This window comes from Neoarius graeffei, chromosome 1 (assembly GCF_027579695.1).
Source record: "Neoarius graeffei isolate fNeoGra1 chromosome 1, fNeoGra1.pri, whole genome shotgun sequence".
Classification (NCBI taxonomy): Eukaryota; Metazoa; Chordata; class Actinopteri; order Siluriformes; family Ariidae; genus Neoarius; species Neoarius graeffei.
Window position 1 is genome coordinate 62,351,164 of NC_083569.1, and position 21,044 is coordinate 62,372,207.

At 40.4% G+C, this 21,044-nt stretch overlaps 2 protein-coding genes across 2 annotated transcripts in view; both read right to left on the reverse strand.

Annotated features, from left to right (window-relative positions):
- ppp2r5b (protein phosphatase 2, regulatory subunit B', beta) overlaps positions 1 to 5,855 on the reverse strand; it is a 53,043-nt gene extending 47,188 nt beyond the window's left edge. The window contains exons 1-2 of the mRNA XM_060924250.1: positions 5,490 to 5,855; positions 4,884 to 5,155 (exon numbers count right to left, since the gene is read on the reverse strand). Coding sequence (XP_060780233.1) covers positions 4,884 to 5,079 — 196 coding nt within the window. The 5' untranslated portion in view covers positions 5,080 to 5,155; positions 5,490 to 5,855. The remainder of the gene's footprint in view (positions 1 to 4,883; positions 5,156 to 5,489) is intronic.
- A 5,211-nt stretch (positions 5,856 to 11,066) lies between these two features.
- Positions 11,067 to 20,394, reverse strand: batf2 (basic leucine zipper ATF-like transcription factor 2). The gene is made up of 3 exons (XM_060924264.1): positions 20,079 to 20,394; positions 18,976 to 19,083; positions 11,067 to 11,701 (listed from the first exon to the last, which is right to left on the reverse strand). Exons 1-3 carry the CDS (start codon positions 20,157 to 20,159, stop codon positions 11,393 to 11,395), a joined length of 498 nt encoding a protein of 165 aa, XP_060780247.1. The 5' UTR covers positions 20,160 to 20,394; the 3' UTR covers positions 11,067 to 11,392.
- Between the last annotated feature and the right edge of the window lie 650 nt (positions 20,395 to 21,044).

Below are 21,044 nucleotides of genomic sequence, written 5' to 3' on the forward strand. Positions count from 1 at the left end.
TGTGCACTTTTCTGTGATAACGAACTGGACGGTCGTGTTCGCCTTTGGCACTGAGAACTCGACATCTGGTTTTCCCAGAAACAAGCTGAAATATGGACTCATCTGACCACAGCACACATTTCCACTGTCTTTCGGTCCATCTGAGATGAGTTCAGGCCCAGAGAAATCGGTGGCATTTCTGCATAGAATTGATGAATGGCTTCCTCCTGTGTAATCCAGTTTCAAGTTGCATTTCTGGATGCAGTGGCAGACTGTGTTAAGTGACAATGGTTTTTCGAAGTACTCCTTAGCCCATGTGGCTATATTTGTCACATTAGCATGATGGTTTCTCAGGCAGTGCCGCCTGAGGGCTCGACGGCCACGCACATTCAACAGTGGTTTCCAACCTTGCCCTTTACGCACTGAGGTGTCTCTGAATTCCCTGAATCTTTTCACAATATTATGTACTGTAGATTGTGAAATACCTAAATTCTCTGCAATCTTGCATTAAAAAATGTTCTTTTTGAATTGACAAACAATGCTCTCATGAATTTTGGTGCAAAGGAGTAAGCCACATCCCACCCATGCTTGCAAAGACTGAGCCTTTGGAGCATGCTCCTTTAATACCCAGTAGGGTGCATCAGCTGCCCCCTAAAAATGAAAAGTTCCTCCGATCATGATGCATTTTTGTTTTTATGTTCCTTTTGGTAAGAAAACACACTGGGTGAAATATTTTGACAAAATTCAAAAGTTTAATGGCGGCACCAGGAGCTCAAAGTTATGGAAAAAGCTGCTATTTTATGACTTTTATGACAAAATTTCAATCACTTTTCATCAAACATTATGGCACCTTATAGAATATACCAAATATCTTAGATACACATTTTTAGTACATATTCTAAATATATTATCAAGCACAGTTTGAGTTTTAGCTGAATCATTGTTCAACTACTTTTAAACAATACAAATGTATTATGAATCACATTAATGCTTCTCAATCCCTTGCAAAGGTTCTTAACATGATCTCTGGGTCACAAGAAATCAATAAATGGAGTCCAACATTGTGATTCAAACCTTACGCGAAAACAAAATAAGCGTTTTTTGGCAAAAAATGAACCTCATGGTGCCACCATTAGACTTTTGAATATGGTCAAAAAATTTTACAGGATGTCTTTATTGGTGAAAAGGAACACCCAAACAAAAATGCATCAGATTTTATGAAAGCGAGGGCAACTGATGCACCCTAATACCCAGTCATGTTACTAATTAACCTGCTTATTGTGGAATCTTCCAAAACAGTGTTATTTGAATATCTTGTAAACTTGAGTGTGTTCCAGGCATCAAATTCTAACTTTGTTTATATTTTTAAAATGCAGTTAAGTTGGTCAGTAAAACTACTGAAAAACTTTTCTTTGTAGTTTCGTCAGTTAAAGAAAGGCTCACGTGAATTAACAAGTCACAGATTTTATTGCATTTTGAAAAATATCCCAAATTTTCTGGAAATGGGGTTTGTATGTAACCTTTCTGTTTTTAAATACGGGTCTATTATTCCATCTATAACATTTGTGTTTTAGAACTTGTTGTGTGAGTCTCTTGTTGTTGTCGACACAAATCAAACCATATATATTAAAAATGACATAGTTATTTTTGTAGATATTCTTAATTACAATTTTACAGTTTATCATTTCTGGGGAAACCGTGAAAAAACTTCTAATTATTCGTCCCATACTCATCCAATCAAATGCTCTCAAAAATGCATTTGTCCCACCCCCATATATTATCACTGTAAAGTAGCAGCATGTTACTGCATGTTATTCTCTTTCCAAACAATCCTTTATGTGTTGAAAAGAAGGTAGAAGTTTATCTGTATGCATGTCTTCACTCGTTCCCCCTCCAAAATCTTTATCTTGACCATTGCAAGACACACTAATTGTGATGGACTTTGTGCTGTGATGTGTAGTTTAATATACAGTTAATGCGCTTTTGGACGTATCAAAGCACATTGGTGTGAATTGTGTATATGTGTGTGTGAGAGAGACAGTTATCCAAAATGTTTGCTCCTTTTTACAGTCTTTTCCCCCGTGGGGAATGCTGTCACTGCCACAGAGAATAGATAGCAATAAAATAATGAATAGATAAATAAATAGATAAATAAATAAATAATAAAACCTGCCATGGCTGGTACCAATTTGAGGCACAGTGGCTGGAATCCTATGTTCTAGGATACCAAACGTGATAAAGGTGACAATGACAATAAGTAAATTGGCAATCAGAAATCCTACGCCGTTAAAGCCAAGCTCTATTTAAAACTGTGTCCTTTTACAGACCATTTGCTAAACCACTATCAAGTCTCTTTAGATTTGGCAGGAAATATGGTGTATCTCAAACACTACTGACTATTGGGGAAATCGGTCGAACCAAACAACACGCTCCTTCCATGACTTCCTGTTTCAAAAGGAACTAACCACAATCAGCATCAGAATCACAACTCTCAAGCAATTTCATGAGCACTATAAGAATCATAATGCCAGCAGTCAAAGATGCCATGTTCACAAATACAATAAATGCAATATTTACATAGAGAATGATTCCAAAAATCCCAGTTTATCCAGTCTATAAGTACAACCTCAAATGCATTTCCTAACCACGGTTAAAAAAAGAATCATACTTTAGCGCAGAACTGCTGAAATGCTGCTATGGGGCTGCAACATCATGGTTTAGTCATCAAGCTGCAACAGTATGTAGAGCATACCAAACAGAAAACACTAGAAAACCTAAACACACACTATGCTGAATACTTAACTAGATTCCACAAAAATAATGTTAATAAAGAACCATAATCTTTTGGACTTTTTTACCTATAGTGTACGATTCTAGACAGTGTCAAATAAGATTTTTTTTTAAACAATGTTTTGCCTCTGTTAAGCTCTCCAAATCAAAGTGGCCGCAACAGATTCATTTGAGTGTTCAATGTAAATGTTTGCATGGCTTATTGTTAATGTTAAAAGCACGGTCATGGATTGCATTAAGAACATTATATGACAGACATACAATACCAAAACCATTGTGCAATGGAGAGCATGAAGGTTAAATGTATTATTAGTCAGATATAATTAATGAAAGACTAGAAGTTCCTTCAGAGCTGCTCTTGCTTAGAGTATCCGTGTGTGTTCCACTACAAATGGTGGATTAGTATGAGAAAGAAGGACAGGGGCCATGTCTGGACCTTGATGGTTCCATTTACTGGCAACAATTTTACATCTGCATTTTCACATGTGAACATGTCTTGCCAAATCCTGCTGCCCTAGAAAAGAAACTAAAGAGAATCCCAGATAAATCCTAGGAGAATCATCCAGAGCTGAAATATGAATCACAAATGTCTTGTGGGTGTCTAAATGAAAAGAACAAAATCTGAGTCATATTTGTGATCATTATGAAAAGAGATATCTTTCTTACAACTGATGGTAAGAAATAAACTGACTTTGGATTACATCTGGTCATGGTTTGGTGAGTCACTGAGTAATATGTCTAATATCCTGTGGTGGAGGACGTTATCTTCTGTTTCATAACACTACCAGTGTCCTGAGTGATGTTGCTTTGCAGTTTGAGTTATCAAGGTGATAAGGTGATAAAGATGACCTAGAGTGACTGAATGTTGGATTTATAGGTTTTACACTGAAACCCAGTGATTTTGTGTGCTGCTCTCCATGACCATTCTTCTATTGCACCTCTTGAAATGAATCAATATGAATCATGTGTGACGCTAAAAATTCACTCTGGGGTAAAAATGCAGTCTCTTATGGTTCACAGTTATTATGAACACTGGGAGAAGAATACGATTTATCTTGTTTTATGTGTCCTGGACATTAATAATGAATCAACAAATAGTGACTACATAAAAAGACAAAAGAAAATTGAAAACATTTTCAGGTGTATTATCTACCCTTCACCAAAACATTGCCTTTAATGCTGACTAAAGCATTAAAATCTTTATCTTAATTATTATAACGTAAGCGAATTTGAGCTCAAGAGTACAGTAACTGGTTACGTCCAGCTTAAATGTTTCACACTCACAGAAATCAAATGCGCATGAACTGATGTCTCTGAAATGTTCATGTGCTGAAAGAACCATGGAATATGCTTTGATCAGGTAATCATATTTCAGTAATGGATACTTGCCTTGTTCTTAAGAAGATGTGGTCATATACAGGGTCTTGAATAAGGTTTCGACGCATCCATCCATCCATCCATTATCTGTGGCCGCTTATCCTGTTCTACAGGGTCGCAGGCAAGCTGGAGCCTATCCCAGCTGACTACGGGCGAAAGGCGGGGTACACCCTGGACAAGTCGCCAGATCATCGCAGGGCTGATACATAGACACAAACAACGATTCACACTCACATTCACACCTACGGTCAATTTAGAGTCACCAGTTAACCTAACCTGCATGTCTTTGGACTGTGGGGGAAACCGGAGCACCCGGAGGAAACCCACGCAGACACGGGGAGAACATGCAAACTCCACACAGAAAGGCCCTCGTCGGCCACTGGGCTCGAACCCGGACCTTCTTTCTGTGAGGCGACAGCGCTAACCACTACACCACTGTGCCGCCTGGTTTCGACCATATGCGTATACTTTACGTCAACGTTACAGACATCACATTTTGGTGGTTTTATAAATCGTACATATTTTATATAGTACTAGATCTTCTTATAATATATCTATTTGCTCTATGAATTATAAGTCTTTGAGCAGGGAACATACCAGACTGTGTCAGACTCCACTCCCCTCCAGCCCTGCACTTAAGACTTTTACCATCCAGATCTCTTAATGGACAGAGGAACTTAAAGATGTTTATGGAAGGAGCCTTCGAACAGCCATAGTCCCAGGAGTCTGTGGCCTACCTTTGAGCAGAGGCAGAGGTGTGAGCTCCACCTGCGAGCTCTGATAACGGAACTGCGACGAGCTGTGTGACCTTCTCTGGCGGGCCCTGCGCATGGAGCGGCGTGGAAAGCCATCCACCTTCTCAGCACTGGGCACAGAGAAGGCCGCTGTGGGCGAGGACGGACTCGACGGCGGCAGCTTGGTGGGCTGATCCATGGGTGCGAGCCTGATAGAAGCCTGATGTCCGTAAGGCAGCGGGAGAAAACTGTTCCTTAGTGCCTTGTATTAGCTGCTGACAAAACAGCAAGAAGAAGAAGAAATAAGCATGAAGTAAAACCTGGCCCAGTCAGGATATGAATAGAATGATCAGTGCTGGATTTGGTGGATCCCTATGTTTTTAATAAAAACCCAACAACAAAACCCAGGGATCTGCCTTTAAAATAAGACAACAAGCGATGAAATCTACTTATGGGGGAGAACAGATACATCCAGAGCTACTATACAGAATGAGCTGCTGTATTGGCGTCATTGGTAAGTCATCAGCATGGATTTGGTCTTTATTAAAATATTTATAGGCTCAGGAGATTAGCGGGATGGAACAGAGAATGAAGATGCGATCAACATACCGGTTTTTTTCCTCCTCCTGCTTCTTCTTCTTTCTCCAGTCAGTGTCGTCCCATGGTGAAGGTCTGGGAAAATAGGTGCTGGGGAATAAAAATCCGGTCAGATGCTCCGTCCATACAGAATAAACTGCATCAGGTATTGATCAGGCCACTGATCCTGAGTCTTAGGCCACTGGTTCGGTCTTACAGGTCTGTGGTGCTGCTAGTCGGGTATGAATAGTGTGTGATGATCCGGATCAGGGCTGGTGTCCGCAGCACAGAGAGGCGGAGAATCCGCGCTGCAGGGCAGAGAATGGCGACTTCACACCCGCGGACATGTGTGCATCAGCAACCGCGCCATTACAACCACCTCTCTCTCTGTCTCAAAAAAAAAAAAAAAAAGGGATTTGATCAATATGGTAAAACCAAACCCTGATCTTCTGATCTGTGCATCAGCAATGGCAACCCAACCGCGCCGTTACAACCACCTCTCTCTCTCTCTCTCTCAAAAAAATAAAATAAAAAGGGATTTGATCAATAATGGCAAAACCAAACCCCAGTCTCCTGATCTGTGCTCCTCGTGTTTGGGTTCCTCGCGCTCCGTCTGCTCCTGCTCCTGGAGCCTGAGCGCGCGCGCGCAGGTGCTGCAAGGAGATGGGGGCTGGAGCTCACACACTGCGGATGACGTTCTGTTTATTTATTTATTTACTCACATGCACTTGCGCTATCGACCTTGTTTACTGCTCTTTTTTTTTTTTTTAAATCCTTCCCACGGCTGGTTCGCTCACTAATCCAAACAGCACCGACGTCTGGTTTGTCTTTCTTTAAAATAAATCCCAGATGATCATGATCATGATCATATAACTATCTGGAAGGCTATAGCCTATAATCGTCGTCTGTGTCTCCTTCCTCCAAGCCCTCCTCTCTCTCTCTCAATCTCTCTCTCTCTTTCTCTCTCTCGCGGTATTTTGGGACTGACATTGCATGCGCACAGAGCCATTGTTCTTATTGCTCCATCACATATCCATCATGGCTTCACTCACACACAGCACATTAGCTTTCTCTCTCCCTCTCTCTCTCTCTCTCTCTCTCTCTATGAAGGGATTTCTGATCAGCCATGTCCCTACAGCATTATGTTCACGCACAAAGGAGCCTAGATCAAACCCCTTCAGTCATCACTAGCACACACCTGATAAACAACAGTCCCTACGTTTGGATTGACATGGACACACACATAGAGACACTGAACCCCAGTGATTTTGTGTGCTGCCTTCCTTGACTATTCTTCACTGCACCTCTTGAAACGAATCATTCCGAATCATGTGTGATGCCAAACATTCACTCTGGGGTAAAATGGCAGCCTCTTAACTGGTAAACAGTTATTATGAAAACTAGGAGAAAAATACAATTTGTTGTTTCGTATGTCCTGGACATCAACATCTACCGTAAAAATACTGTAAACCCCCCAAAAAGTTACATGTCGGTCCTGGGATCGAGATACTGACCTCTTCTGCTCCTCGGACCTGCCTGATCCATCCTGGTGCCCTGTGTCTGGTTGGAGTCTCATCACATCACTCCTGTGGAGGGTGGCCCCATGTGGACAGTTGGGGGTCGCGCCTGGAGGACGCGCTGGACTCTTGCAGTGGTGCTTTGGACTGCAGTTGACTTGCTGACTCTGGGACTGCGGTTGTCATGAATGGTTCTGCGCTCGGGTTTCTGTCGGTGGGGGGTTTATAGCATCAACGAAGCTGACTTTATGTTAGGACTGTTAATGTTATAGTCATGCTGTCTGTTGTTGCCCGGATGGGGATGGGTTCCCTTTTGAGTCTGGTTCCTCTCGAGGTTTCTTCCTCGTGTCGTCTGAGGGAGTTTTTCCTTGCCACCGTCGCCACAGGCTTGCTCACTGGGGATAGATTAGGGATAAAATTAGCTCTTAGCTCATATTTTAAGTCGTTCAAATTCTGTAAAGCTGCTTTGCGACAATGTTTATTGCTAAAAGCGCTATAAAAATAGACTTGACTTGACTTAAAATATATTCACAGTAAAGTACTATCATATCTTTACCGATAATTACAGGTCATTCTTTACTGCATATTACTGTATGTGTGGGTGATACAGTGGTATAGTGGTTGGCACTGTTGCCTCACAGCAAAAAGGTTCTGGGTTCGAGCCCAGCAGCCGACGAGGGCCTTTCTGTTGTGGCGTTTGCATGTTCTTCCTGTGTCTGTGTGGGTTTCCTCTACAGTCCAAAGACATGCAATTAGGTTAACTGGCTACTCTAAATTGTGTGAGTGCACAGAAAGGAACCGGCCACCCTACTGTTACAATTCTGGCTAGGTCAATCAAACATGGTTCAGCAGTGCCGCCGCCGACTGTATGTGTATTACTACATTGTATTACTTTCCAGTAATATATTGAACATTTTACAAGGACACAACAGAAGGTTGAGAGTCTTGCTCAAGGACTCATCCAAGCAGCTTGGCAGTACTGGGCTTGAACACACAACCTTCTGACCTGTAACTCAAAGCCTTAACTACTGAGGCACCAGAGCATATAAAGTTAAATTCAATATCAACACAAGGAATTTTTTTTTTTTACTATTTTCACCCCTGTCAAAAATGTTAGCTATCCCACTATGCATTGCATTTTCTAGCATTTTACTGTAAACCAGAGCACTGCTCTAATTTCCTAATCATTTACAATACATCCATCTATCAATTATCTGTAGCCGCTTATCCTGTTCTACAGGGTCGCGGGCAAGCTGGAGCCTATCCCAGCTGACTATGGGCGAAAGGCAGGGTACACCCTGGACAAGTCGCCAGGTCATCACAGGGCTGACACATAGACACAGACAACCATTCACACTCACATTCACACCTACGGTCAATTTAGAGCCACCAGTTAACCTAACCTGCATGTCTTTGGACTGTGGGGGAAACCGGAGCACCCGGAGGAAACCCACGCGGACACGGGGAGAACATGCAAACCCCGCACAGAAAGGCCTTCGCCGGCCACAGGGCTCAAACCCGGACCTTCTTGCTGTGAGGCGACAGCGCTAACCACTACACCACCCTATCATTTACAATACCGTCCTGAAAAACAATAAAACAGTATTTTGATGTAAAACAGATACTCTACACTAACAGCGATTTTTACAGCAGTCCTCTCAATAACTGCCGGTAACCGGCGATTTTGCCGCCTACAAACGCTCCATTGCCGGCTACTCACAGTGGTTTTTCAAAGAATTGAAATTCATAAGTTTTTACTTCATAATTTATACTTCATAAAAATAAAATTTTGCATTCAGGATCACTCAGAATTCACCATTTAACATCTACATTTTCAAAATTTTCCGGAGGAGGACCCCCGGACCCCCCTCTTTTTTATACATCGCGGCGGCGGCTAACGCAGCCTCTGCTCAACTTACGCTTAACATGGATCCCAGATGTCCGCTATTTAGCGGAATTTCGCTATTTTTCTAGCCAAAGTGTTGCTTTTTTAAAATCTCTTGTATATCTGTTAAAAATATGTTTAAGTAAAATGACCAGCAGAATACGTTCTGATTTGGTTTGCTTGTTTAGCGATGTTTTCATCGGCTTCGTTTGTTCTCATTGACATTCGGGAACACTCAGAAGTTAAATTGATGTAAATACCGCGAGACTGTACGCGATAGAATGAGAAAACAATATGGCTGCGCCCATTTGCTAGAAAACGTGTTTTAACTCCGTTCATGCTTTTGTTTCTAATGCGTTGAACTTAATTCAATATGTCGTGGAAAGCGTAGTTGTGCTTAGCCAGAGAGGAAGTTGAATCCAAGAAGAGATTAATGAATGTGGTGAATACAGAACTTGAAACAAAAGCTCATGTGAACAGAGTAGCCAAGAAACTATCCAAAAGAGCACTGCAGGAACATCAGAAAAAGCAGAAGGAAAGATCAGAGAAACAAAAGCAGAGAAAACTGGAGGAAAGCTCACAAAATGCACCCCAGAAAAGAGCATTAAATTCCTCTGCAGTGAAACCTTTCAAAAAGAGAAAGGTTTAAATCAAATATCTCCAATATTTGCTGTACATATGTATATATCTAATGGCCCTTTTCCACTACCCTTTTTCAGCTCACTTCAGCTCGCTTCAGCTCACTTCAGCCCGACACGGCTCGCGTTTCGACTACCAAAAACCAGCACGACTCAGCTCGCTTCAGCCCTGCTTAGCCCCTAAAACTCGCACCGTTTTGGAGTGGGGCTGAAGCGAGCCAAAGCGAGCCAAGTGAGGCTAGGGGCGTGAGCAGACACTCCCCTGTGCACTGATTGGTGAGGAGGCGTGTCCTCACATGCCCACACACGCCCCGCGAGTGCGCTGGGATCTGTAAACACCGCAAACCCGGAAGAAGAATAATTACGAATTACGAGAATTTCTGAAGCCTTATGCGCCTCGCCTCATCTATACGCTCTTGCCAGTATCTGTCCACGTTGTCGGTGACAACAAGCCACAGCACCAAGACCAGCAACACTAATGACTCCATGTCCTCCATGTTTATTGTTTACTATTCGGGTCGTGAGACTACCGCTTAAAAGCTCACTGATGTCACTGTTTGCGCTGCTTAACGACATCACGTGACGTCCACCCACTTTCGCTAACTCCACCCAATGTGTCCACCCACTTCCAGCCAGCACGGTTCAGCGCGGTTGTAGTCGAAATGCAACTCCAACAGCCCCGCTCAGCTCGACTCAGCACCGCACGGCTCAGCCCGACTCAGCCGCGTTTGTAGTGGAAAAGCGGCATAATATTACTGAATCATTGATTTCTGCTCATATTCATGATTTTTGAAAAATGAATGTGGCTTATATTAGACTAGTATTGACATTAACTCGAAACAAAAAAATAAACAAATGAGATGAACTATGGATACTATTGTTATATTATAACAAAATCAGTGGAATATTTAGGCAAGTATATTCTTCAAAGCTACATTTTCGTCTAATTTTTATAAATAATTTTTTTGCCACTTATGTCATAGATTACAAAATATGGCATCAAATAGATACACATTATTGTTAAATTCTGTTGCTTTTCTATGTTAAATTTATGTAAAAAATGTGTTCTATAGCATCTTTAAATGTTAAAATCTCAACAGCTTCAGGGGGCTTCGCCCCCTGTACCCCCAGCAGGGGTGCTGCCCCTGCACCCCGCAAAGGGCTTGCAGCCCCCTTGACCCATGCTGATAGTTTCTTACATTCCTCTATTTTTTTCAATTATTGCTGGGATCCCTGGCTTAACCTCTGCCTACTACTCTTTCTTACTTGCCCCTTTCTCAGAAATATATTGAGAGGGCTGTTACAGTGAAAGAAAATTGAGAATAATTGAGATATTTTCAGCTGTATTATCTAATCATGTACCAATACATTGCCCTTCGATGCTGACTGAGACACCTTTCCTCAATTGGCATTAAAATCCTTATACACTTTTGCATCTGACATGGACACAAACACATGCAAGGGATCAGTCAAACTGTATATATTTTGAATACATTATTTATAAATACAAATGCAGTATACAGGCTGCATTCAGTGATTTAAGATTCAATCATTTTACATTTGGCTTACATATTTACATATACACGTCATACATTTTATATTAATTTTCATACATACACATGAGCAGCAAGTGGTTTGTGGACAACTGAAATAACATACACATTTTTTTCATTCAGGTCATTATATTTTACACCAAAAAGTAGACTATATTTGTTTTCAATATAAAAATAAATTTGAATTTTAATAATAAATCTTAGTACAATGCTGAATCTCACAGACGTCTAAAAACCAGCACCCACGAGAACGTGTTAAAGCCAGACAGAGGTGGTAGGAGGAAGTACGTTCAGCATAGCTACATTTTTGTTTGTTTTCAGCTTTAACATCTATTATTTCTTTTCAAAATGATGACAATGGTAAGTCTGAGTCCCATGACATCCAGTCAGTTCTACACAGCAGCTCATCGAGAGAGGAATCTGGTATGGTTGGATCATTCACTGGAAAATTAGGCTCTCCACCAGGGTTTGGGTTACAGCGTTGGGGTAGATCTGAGGTAGACATGTTTGGTATGGAAGTTCCAGACCAACATGATAGTGTACAGTGGGGTTCATGTTCTTTTAAGGCTGTAACGTATCGCTCCAGTTCTTTCTCCAGTTGAGAAATCTCTTTCGCTAAGGCAGTGTTGGACCGTTCTAGAGTCTGCATTTCCTGTTTAAAAAAGCAAGAACTGAGTTTTAATTGCATGGTAAAACCATTTTATGTCATTTTACATCTTACAAAACATTTACATTCAGACACCAGACACTTCATAAGGAACATCTGTACATCTGGTCATTTATGCAGTTATCCAATCAGCCAATCATATAGCAGCAGTACAATGCATAAAATCATGCAGGTACATGTCAAGAGCTTCAGTAAATGTTCACATCAAATATCAGAATGGGTGAAATATGTGAGCACTGTGGCAATGATTGTTGGTGCCAGACAGGCCAGTTTCAGCATTTCAGAAACTGCTGATCTCCTGGGATTTTCACATACAACAGTCTCTAGAGTTTACACAGATTTGTATGACAAACTAAAAACACCCAGTGAACAGCAGTTCTGTGGGCAGAAACACCTTAGTAATGAGAGCAGTCAGAAGAAAACAACCAGACTGGTTGGAGCTGACAGGAAGGCTACAGTAATCAAATAAACCACTTTTTACAACCACAATGAGCAGAAAATCATCTCAGAACTCACATCACACTGAACCTTGAGCAGAAGATCACAGCAGGTTCCGGTCCTGTCAGCCAAGGACAGGAATCGATATACTGAGGCTACAGTGGGCACAGCCTCACCGAAACTGGACAGTTTAAGATTGGAAAAGTACAGGTGACGTTTCTATTCAGCAGTTTCTGAAATACTGCAACCAGCCTGTCTATCACACAGTCACTGAGATCACATTTTTCCTCATTCTGATGATGATAATGATGTGAACATTAACAGAAGCTCTTGACATGTATCTACAACCCCGATTCCAAAAAAGTTGGGACAAAGTACAAATTGTAAATAAAAATGGAATGCAATAATTTACAAATCTCAAAAACTGATATTGTATTCACAATAGAACATAGACAACATATCAAATGTCGAAAGTGAGACATTTTGAAATTTCATGCCAAATATTGGCTCATTTGAAATTTCATGACAGCAACACATCTCAAAAAAGTTGGGACAGGGGCAATAAGAGGCTGGAAAAGTTAAAGGTACAAAAAAGGAACAGCTGGAGGACCAGATTGCAACTCATTAGGTCAATTGGCAATAGGTCATTAACATGACTGGGTATAAAAAGAGCATCTTGGAGTGGCAGCGGCTCTCAGAAGTAAAGATGGGAAGAGGATCATCAGTCCCCCTAATCCTGCACCGACAAATAGTGGAGCAATATCAGAAAGGAGTTAGACAGTGTAAAATTGCAAAGAGTTTGAACATGTCATCATCTACAGTGCATAATATCATCAAAAGATTCAGAGAATCTGGAAGAATCTCTGTGTGTAAGGGTCAAGGCTGGAAAACCATACTGGGTGCCCGTGATCTTCGGGCCCTTAGACGGCACTGCATCACATACAGGCATGCTTCTGTATTGGAAATCACAAAATGGGCTCAGGAATATTTCCAGAGAACATTATCTGTGAACACAATTCACCGTGCCATCCGCCGTTGCCAGCTAAAACTCCATAGTTCAAAGAAGAAGCCGCATCTAAACATGATCCAGAAGCGCAGACGTCTTCTCTGGGCCAAGGCTCATTTAAAATGGACTGTGGCAAAGTGGAAAACTGTTCTGTGGTCAGACGAATCAAAATTTGAAGTTCTTTATGGAAATCAGGGACGCCGTGTCATTCGGACTAAAGAGGAGAAGGATGACCCAAGTTGTCATCAGCGCTCAGTTCAGAAGCCTGCATCTCTGATGGTATGGGGTTGCATTAGTGCGTGTGGCATGGGCAGCTTACACATCTGAAAGACACCATCAATGCTGAAAGGTATATCCAGGTTCTAGAGCAACATATGCTCCCATCCAGACGACGTCTCTTTCAGGGAAGACCTTGCATTTTCCAACATGACAATGCCAAACCACATACTGCATCAATTACAGCATCATGGCTGCGTAGAAGAAGGGTCCGGGTACTGAACTGGCCAGCCTGCAGTCCAGATCTTTCACCCATAGAAAACATTTGGCGCATCATAAAACGGAAGATACGACAAAAAAGACCTAAGACAGTTGAGCAACTAGAATCCTACATTAGACAAGAATGGGTTAACATTCCTATCCCTAAACTTGAGCAACTTGTCTCCTCAGTCCCCAGACGTTTACAGACTGTTGTAAAGAGAAAAGGGGATGTCTCACAGTGGTAAACATGGCCTTGTCCCAACTTTTTTGAGATGTGTTGTTGTCATGAAATTTAAAATCACCTCATTTTTCTCTTTAAATGATACATTTTCTCAGTTTAAACATTTGATATGTCATCTGTGTTCTATTCTGAATAAAATATGGAATTTTGAATCTTCCACATTATTGCATTCCGTTTTTATGTTTTTACAATTTGTACTTTGTCCCAACCATGGACGTCGTTAGGTCCATTTTAGGGGGGCTTAAGCCCCCCTAAAATGTTCCCAAGCCCCCCTATAATTTTCAGTATTTATATATATATATATATATATATATATATATATATATATATATATATATATATATATATAATAGTGCAGACTTGCACATAACACAAACCAGCAAGAAAACAAGTCAAACAATAATATGTCTACAAGTTCTAGCTACGACACGAATAAAATTATCGCTATGTTTCCTAGCATAGCCAGGTAGGCGGGCATGCGCGGTTCAGGCGGGAGCTGTACCGGTGTGTTATTAGGCCTACTTGCTGTAACGTTACATTCCTGAGGCCGGCAGAGTTGTTAAGAGAAGAAGAGGACTTAATTCGCAGTGAATGATACAGTGAACAAGAGATTGTAAGTTGATGTCAGTCATTGTTAATTGCTTAACGTTACCTACGTTTATCTAAGGGGAAGAAAATGTGATGTTGTAGGCTACTTGTCCCTTTTAACATTATGGCAGCTAAATTGAACTTTATGGAAAATGTTAGCCAATATTAGCGTGAACAGTTAAACTTGACAGCTTTCTATATTCTGTCCCATCTGTGTATTTGTTAGGTCTGGGACTGTTTTGGCCTCTAGAGGCCGCTGTTATTTCCTTTTCTGGTCATGTTTGTTTTGGGCCTCTAGAGGTCACCACTGTGTTCTGTGTTTTGTTTTTGTCTTATTGCCTGTTTCCTGCCCCGCCCTGTCCTTAATTAGTTCCTGTATTTATACCCCTGAGTTCAGTCCTCTTGTCATGGAGTCTTTATGCTGTTATGTTTAGCTCCAGTTACCACTGCTCTGTGTTCCTTGCCTTTGTCTTTTTGGTTTTGCACTTTGCTTTTCTTTTTGGACTTTGTATTTATCGTTTTTTGGATCTTCTGAGCGTTGGTATTTTTGCCTTTTCTTTCTGGTTTTTTGGCTGTTGGATTTGACTTTGAACTTTTGGATATTTTATTTTTCCCTTCATCTTCTGAGCGTTTTTTGGATTGTATTTTTTGGGACTGTAAATATTGTAAATAAACCTTTTGATACTTTTCTACTTCCGCCTCATGCCTCTGCACATGAGTCATTCCCCTGGTGGCCTAGTGGGGGTTTGCTGGATTATCACACCAGCGAACCAGGTTCGAATCCCAGTAAAACCCTAACAGTATTGGTATGTTCTTCAACTATTGTGAGTGAAAACTAAATGCCATTAGTAGCAATAGTTATAGCAAGAGAAGATTTAATGTGTCCTTTCAGTTCATTGGCTAGATAGATATACGAAAATTTTTTAAGTGAGTGAGGAACAGGAGAGTGACAAGGGAGCTGATGCTGAAGTAGTAGCCCACAACGCTTTCCTCGAGTTAAAGATGACAATGCGTTGCATAAGAATGGAAACTGTAGGAAAACATTTCAAAACATTGTGACCGCATTGGCCTTTGCAATAGGCTTCTGAGTTTGTTTTCTTTCGTTTGGTGGGTGTGTCAGAAGTCACCATATCAGCACTGATGTGCAGGCCATCAAAAACCCACTGAATTAAAAATAAAAAAAGACAACATGCACAGTAGGCTATCCACCTCCAGTTGAATGATATAAGTGAAAATAAAGTAATCCCCATATTTATATGCCTTAATCAAGCTTGGATAAAAGCAAATGGCAAGCGATGGCCCACTCAGCTGCTCCTGTCTGATCAACGCCTTTAGTGCACCTCTGTTTCTGTTGAATTAACTGTCTTGCATGGCATAAACTAGCCCCTTATTTCATATTCAGTTCTGGCCAACTTGACTTGTATTCCCTATCTAGGCTTAGCTTATAGTCTAAACTAGTCTCACTGGATGTTAAAGATAGGCCAGCTTACATACAGTAGGCCTAGGCAAGGCAAGTTTATTTATATAGCGCATTTCATACACAGTGGCAGTTCAATGTGCTTTACAGAGGTAAAGGCAAAACAGTAAACAATAGAAAATAAAATTACATAAAATAAAGGGGGAAGAAGAGAGAAAAAAATAGTAAGAATTAAACAATAGTAGAAATAAAATGAAGTAAAAGTTCAGTAAAAAACAGCAGAATAAAATAGAATAAAAGTTAAGTAAAGTTTAAAACATGCAGAGACTGTAAAAAAGTAAAGTTTAAAACATGTAAAGATGATATTTATCAGTTAGCAGAAAGCATCTGAGAACAGCTTGGTCTTTAGTCTAGATTTGAAGCTGCCAACAGCAGGAGCATTTCTGATGTCCTCTGGGAGTTGGTTCCATAGCTGTACTGCATAGTAGCTAAAAGCTGCTTCACCACACTTTGTTTTAACAACAGGTTTTACCAGTAAATTTTGCTGCTGCGATCTGGTAGATCTGATTGGGTTAGGCCGCTGCAACATATCAGAGAGGTAATTGGGCCCTGTACTGTACCATTTAGAGATTTGTACACCAGCAGCAATGCTTTAAAGTCAATTTATCTGTGACGAATCTCAGTCATCCAGGTACATAGTAATCTGTGGTTGGTTGGTTGAAGAGAGCAACTGGACTTGCTTGAAGATTCAACTTCAAGCAAGTCCAGTTGCTCTCTTCAACCAACCACAGTTTAAAGTCAATTCTGTAGCTTACTGGAAGCCAGTGAAGGGACCTTAGAATTGGAGTAATGTGCTGTCCTTTTTGTTCGTGTGAGAACCCTAACCGCTGCATTTTGCATCACCTGAAGTCGTTTGATGGCCTACACAACAAAATATTTAATGAATTAATGATTATTTTATAATAATTTAATTTTTTTGGGCTTTTTGAACCTTTATTGGATAGGACAGTGTAGAGACAGGAAATGAGCGGAAGAGAGAGACGGGGAGGGATCGGGAAATGACCTCGGGCCAGAATCGAACCCAGGTCCCCGGATTTATGGTATGGCGCCTTATCCACGACGCCCCCAATTATTTAATTTAATGAGAACAGTCATAGGCTACTGTAGGCCTCCTGTACATTGCCATGTCAGATAACAGATTCTGATAAATGTTCTTCAAATAATGAATAATTGACGAAGCCTATGTAGGAGCAATAAAAAAAATTTCGGCGCGCACGCACATTACTGAACACACTCCTGGGGCTAAGCCCCCCCCATCTCTCAATCCTAGTGATGTCCATGGTCCCAACTTTTTTGGAATCAGGGTTGTACATGATTTTATGCGTTACACGGCTTCCACATGACTTGATTTGATTGTATAATTGCAGTGAGTTAATTTGAATCGAATGAGCAGGTGTACCAGTGTTTCTATTAAAGTGGCAGGTGTGTATTCAATTATGGAATATGTATTATATCAGTGTGAAAAATGCATGCATTCTATATGTTTTCATAGTTATTACTGTATTTTTGTTATAAATAAACACAAGTTATGGCCACACTGCACAAAACAGATTTTCATAGCTATTACTGTACTTTTGTTATAATTAATTATACCGATTATTATCTGCCTAATGAGCCACTATACTCTTAAAAATAGTTCCTCAAGGGTTCTTTGACTACTTCAGATTTCTTAGCTTCTTAAATACCGTACGTCCTGCCTGGAACCCAGTCTAACAGGAAGATCCTCTGTTGTATTGTTCTACATTGAAATTTTAAAGCATCCCCCAGCAGGAATATTTATTAAACCCTTACATCCGGTAAAGTACATGTTTTTCCTAGGGTTTCATGCTACTGTCAAGATAATGAGGAATAACAGGAAAGTTAAGCAGGGGGGAAAGTCCAAGGTTTGCACAACCTCAGAAGAGAAAGTGAAAGCAAAACAGCTGTCCTGGTGAATTAAATCAAAGAGGTTATTGCTAAAATGGAAATGAGAACTAAAATAAGCATTGAAGATAAAGTAAATAGACATTAAGTTGAGCAAAAGAGTTTACAACTAACCACTGTAGTAATACTATACAAAGGAAAGCACAAATGAGACTGAGATGACACATGGGTGAAGGAATCTGACCTCCAGTTACCATAGCTGTTCTGTTAATCAACTGGGTTTCCAAGAAATGCCTGCCTGGGCAAGCACATTTTATCATATACACCCACCCAACAACCCACCCAACACCCCCCCCCCCCTCCCCCCACCCACACACACACACACTCTCTCTCTCTCTCTCTCTCTCTCTCTTACAAACTCATAAAAGCACTTGCTATGAAAGGACCGCGGATATTAAAAATTTTCAAAGTAAACACAGATTCAAGTTATACTATAACCAGTAACCTCACTCCTGTACATGAACCCAAAATGTAATATGAAACCACATACTTCAAAGCACTTCCTTTTTCATGGTCAAATAAATATACAGTATACTCTGTAGAAAATTTAGAACCTTAAACCTTTAAGAGTCTTCAGTGAAGTGTTTCCGGATTGGAACAGGTGTATAGTACACACTGAAGGGTTCGAAAGGTTCAAACACTTCAAGAATCCTTGAAGAACTATTTGTAAAGTATTTGTATACTAAGTAATATGTAATATTATTAGCATGACTTAAATGGTATGTTTTATCAGTTGGCAACAAGACATGCATGATTAAGATGATGGACTGGCTTGGGTAAACAGTATAGCATCAGTATGCGGTAATATTACACTGTAAAACATTTCAGCCTTATGTCCACTTACTTTTTCCCTTGAACTCAATGAGCTCTGAGAAGTGTTTTCATTTGAACTAATCCAAGTGCAAGTTTTCAAAGGTTAGACTCGAATTACTTAGTTGTCTTGGCGTTTTCTGAGCTGAAACAAAGATAATCGTCAAATCGAGTTGACCTGCATTTTCAAGGCGGCAGGTCAACTTTGCGTTTCTAAGTTAAAACAATTTGAAATGTTTTACAGTGTAGCATGGTATCAACATGAAGTCAAATGGTCGTCTGTGGAAAAGCCTACAGACCTCATGAAGCACATCGGCCCTCTCTGTCTGCTTTTTGCGACTCTTCCGAGCTGCATCTCTGTTCCGCTGTCGACGGTGACAAATCCGCACATTTAGCTGACCTCCACCCTGAACACAGTACCACAGCGAGCGAATTAACACATGCTGGACTTAATGCATGTGGACGTGTGTGTGTGTGTGTGTTAGGGTGCATCAGCTGCCCCTAAAAATGAAAAGTTCCTCCGATCATGATGCATTTTTGTTTTTATGTTCCTTTTGGTAAGAAAGCACACTGGGTGAAATATTTTGACAAAATTCAAAAGTTTAATGGTGGCACCAGGAGCCCAAATTTATGGAAAAAGCTGCTATTTTATGACTTTTATGACAAAATTTCAATCACTTTTCATGACACATTATGGCACCTTATAGAGTATACCAAATATCTTAGATACACATTTTTAGTACATATTCTAAATATATTATCAAGCACAGTTTGAGTTTTAGCTGTTCACTGAATCATTGTTCAACTACTTTTAAACAACACAAATGTATTATGAATCACATTAATGCTTCTCAATCCCTTGCAAAGGTTCTTAACATGATCTCTGGGTCACAAGAAATCAATAAATGGAGTCCAACATTGTGATTCAAACCTTACGCGAAAACATAAAATAAGCGTTTTTTGGCAAAAAAAAAAAAAATGAACCTCATGGTGCCACCATTAGACTTTTGAATATGGTCAAAAAATTTTACAGGATGTCTTTATTGGTGAAAAGGAACACCCGAACAAAAATGCATCAGATTTTATGAAAGTGAGGGCAACTGATGCACCCTAGTGTGTGTATCTATATATCATAATAAATAAATAAATTAATTAATTTTAAAAAATTTAGTAAATGCATTATTATTATTATTATTATAAGGATTATTATTATTATTATTATTATTATTATTATACAGAATATGGAGTACAATATTGATTCTTAATTATGTTATTAATGGCAGTATTAGTAGAATTAGCACTGATACTATATATTTAAACATGTATATGCAATAGTTTGCACAGATATGCATGTAATTAATAATCTTAGGCCTATAATTCATGCATGTAATAAAGGGATTACCCAGTTCTGTGGACTCTGAGAATCACTTCCAGAGAAAGAGCTTGTTTCTTCATCTAACTTCTCCATGAGCGCAAATGGCATCTCGAAAGCACAGTGCTCGCTTTTTAAAAACGCAGCAGTTGAACAGATGTGTCCATGTTCTTCAGTCCAGTGAAGGAGGAGAGTGAAGCTCTGCTGTGCTGAAGCTCCTTAAATATGAGCTGTGCGCTTTTTCTTGGAAGAAACACAGCGTCTTTAATGCTGATGCAACCCGGAGGAAGGTTATTGGCCTGACGCAGCTGAACTGGTGTGATCCTGAGTGTCCTGCTTTATTTTATACTGAGCCTCTTTGTGGGTGCACCCTCTTTCACTTTCACATTATTTGAAACGGGCGCGTTCGCGGAGGCGGAGAGCGGAAGGCAGGGCACATTGCGCCAGGACGCGCTTCCCGAACACTGCAGCCCTCTTCCCGCTCTGCTGTGTGCTCACTGATTCACATAAACACCCCCACAGTCCTGCACACTCCACACACATACACACACTCCTTTTCTATTCCACACGACAGGAAATCCACAGTCAGGAGCTCAATAAAGCTCCTCAGTGAAACATGACGCAATGCTGTACTTGTCCCTAAATGAACACTGATCAGTCCACCAGTCCACTCGTGAAAAGTGACGTGTGTTTGAGCACAAGAAGAATAATCACTGGTCCTTCAGTGATTATTCAGTGGTCCTTCAGTGAAACTCTTATAGTACATAAATGAAACAAATGATCAGACTCACTGAAAAGAGAAGAAATTTCCAGCACTCGTGTTAATAATTCACCATGTCAAAACAAGCGAAACTTTCCTTCTTTCGACGTGAAGAGAGGTAAGCAATTTATTATATATATATATTTTTTCCATCAAAGTTGCATTTTGTGGCTTCGAAGCTAAGTTTTGGTGTGCTGTTTCTAGAACACAACATCAAGAAAACGTGGATGGAACAG

Bases quoted from the DNA above. Each gene is read 5' to 3' on its own strand.
- batf2 (XM_060924264.1), bottom strand. From the start codon at position 20,159: ATGCCATTTGCGCTCATGGAGAAGTTAGATGAAGAAACAAGCTCTTTC. The intron at 19,084-20,078 runs GTAATCCCTTTA...TACTGTGTTCAG, and splicing joins CTCAGAGTCCACAGAACTGG to GGTGGAGGTCAGCTAAATGT. The intron at 11,702-18,975 runs GTCTGTAGGCTT...TTTTTTAAACAG, and splicing joins GGGCCGATGTGCTTCATGAG to GAAATGCAGACTCTAGAACG.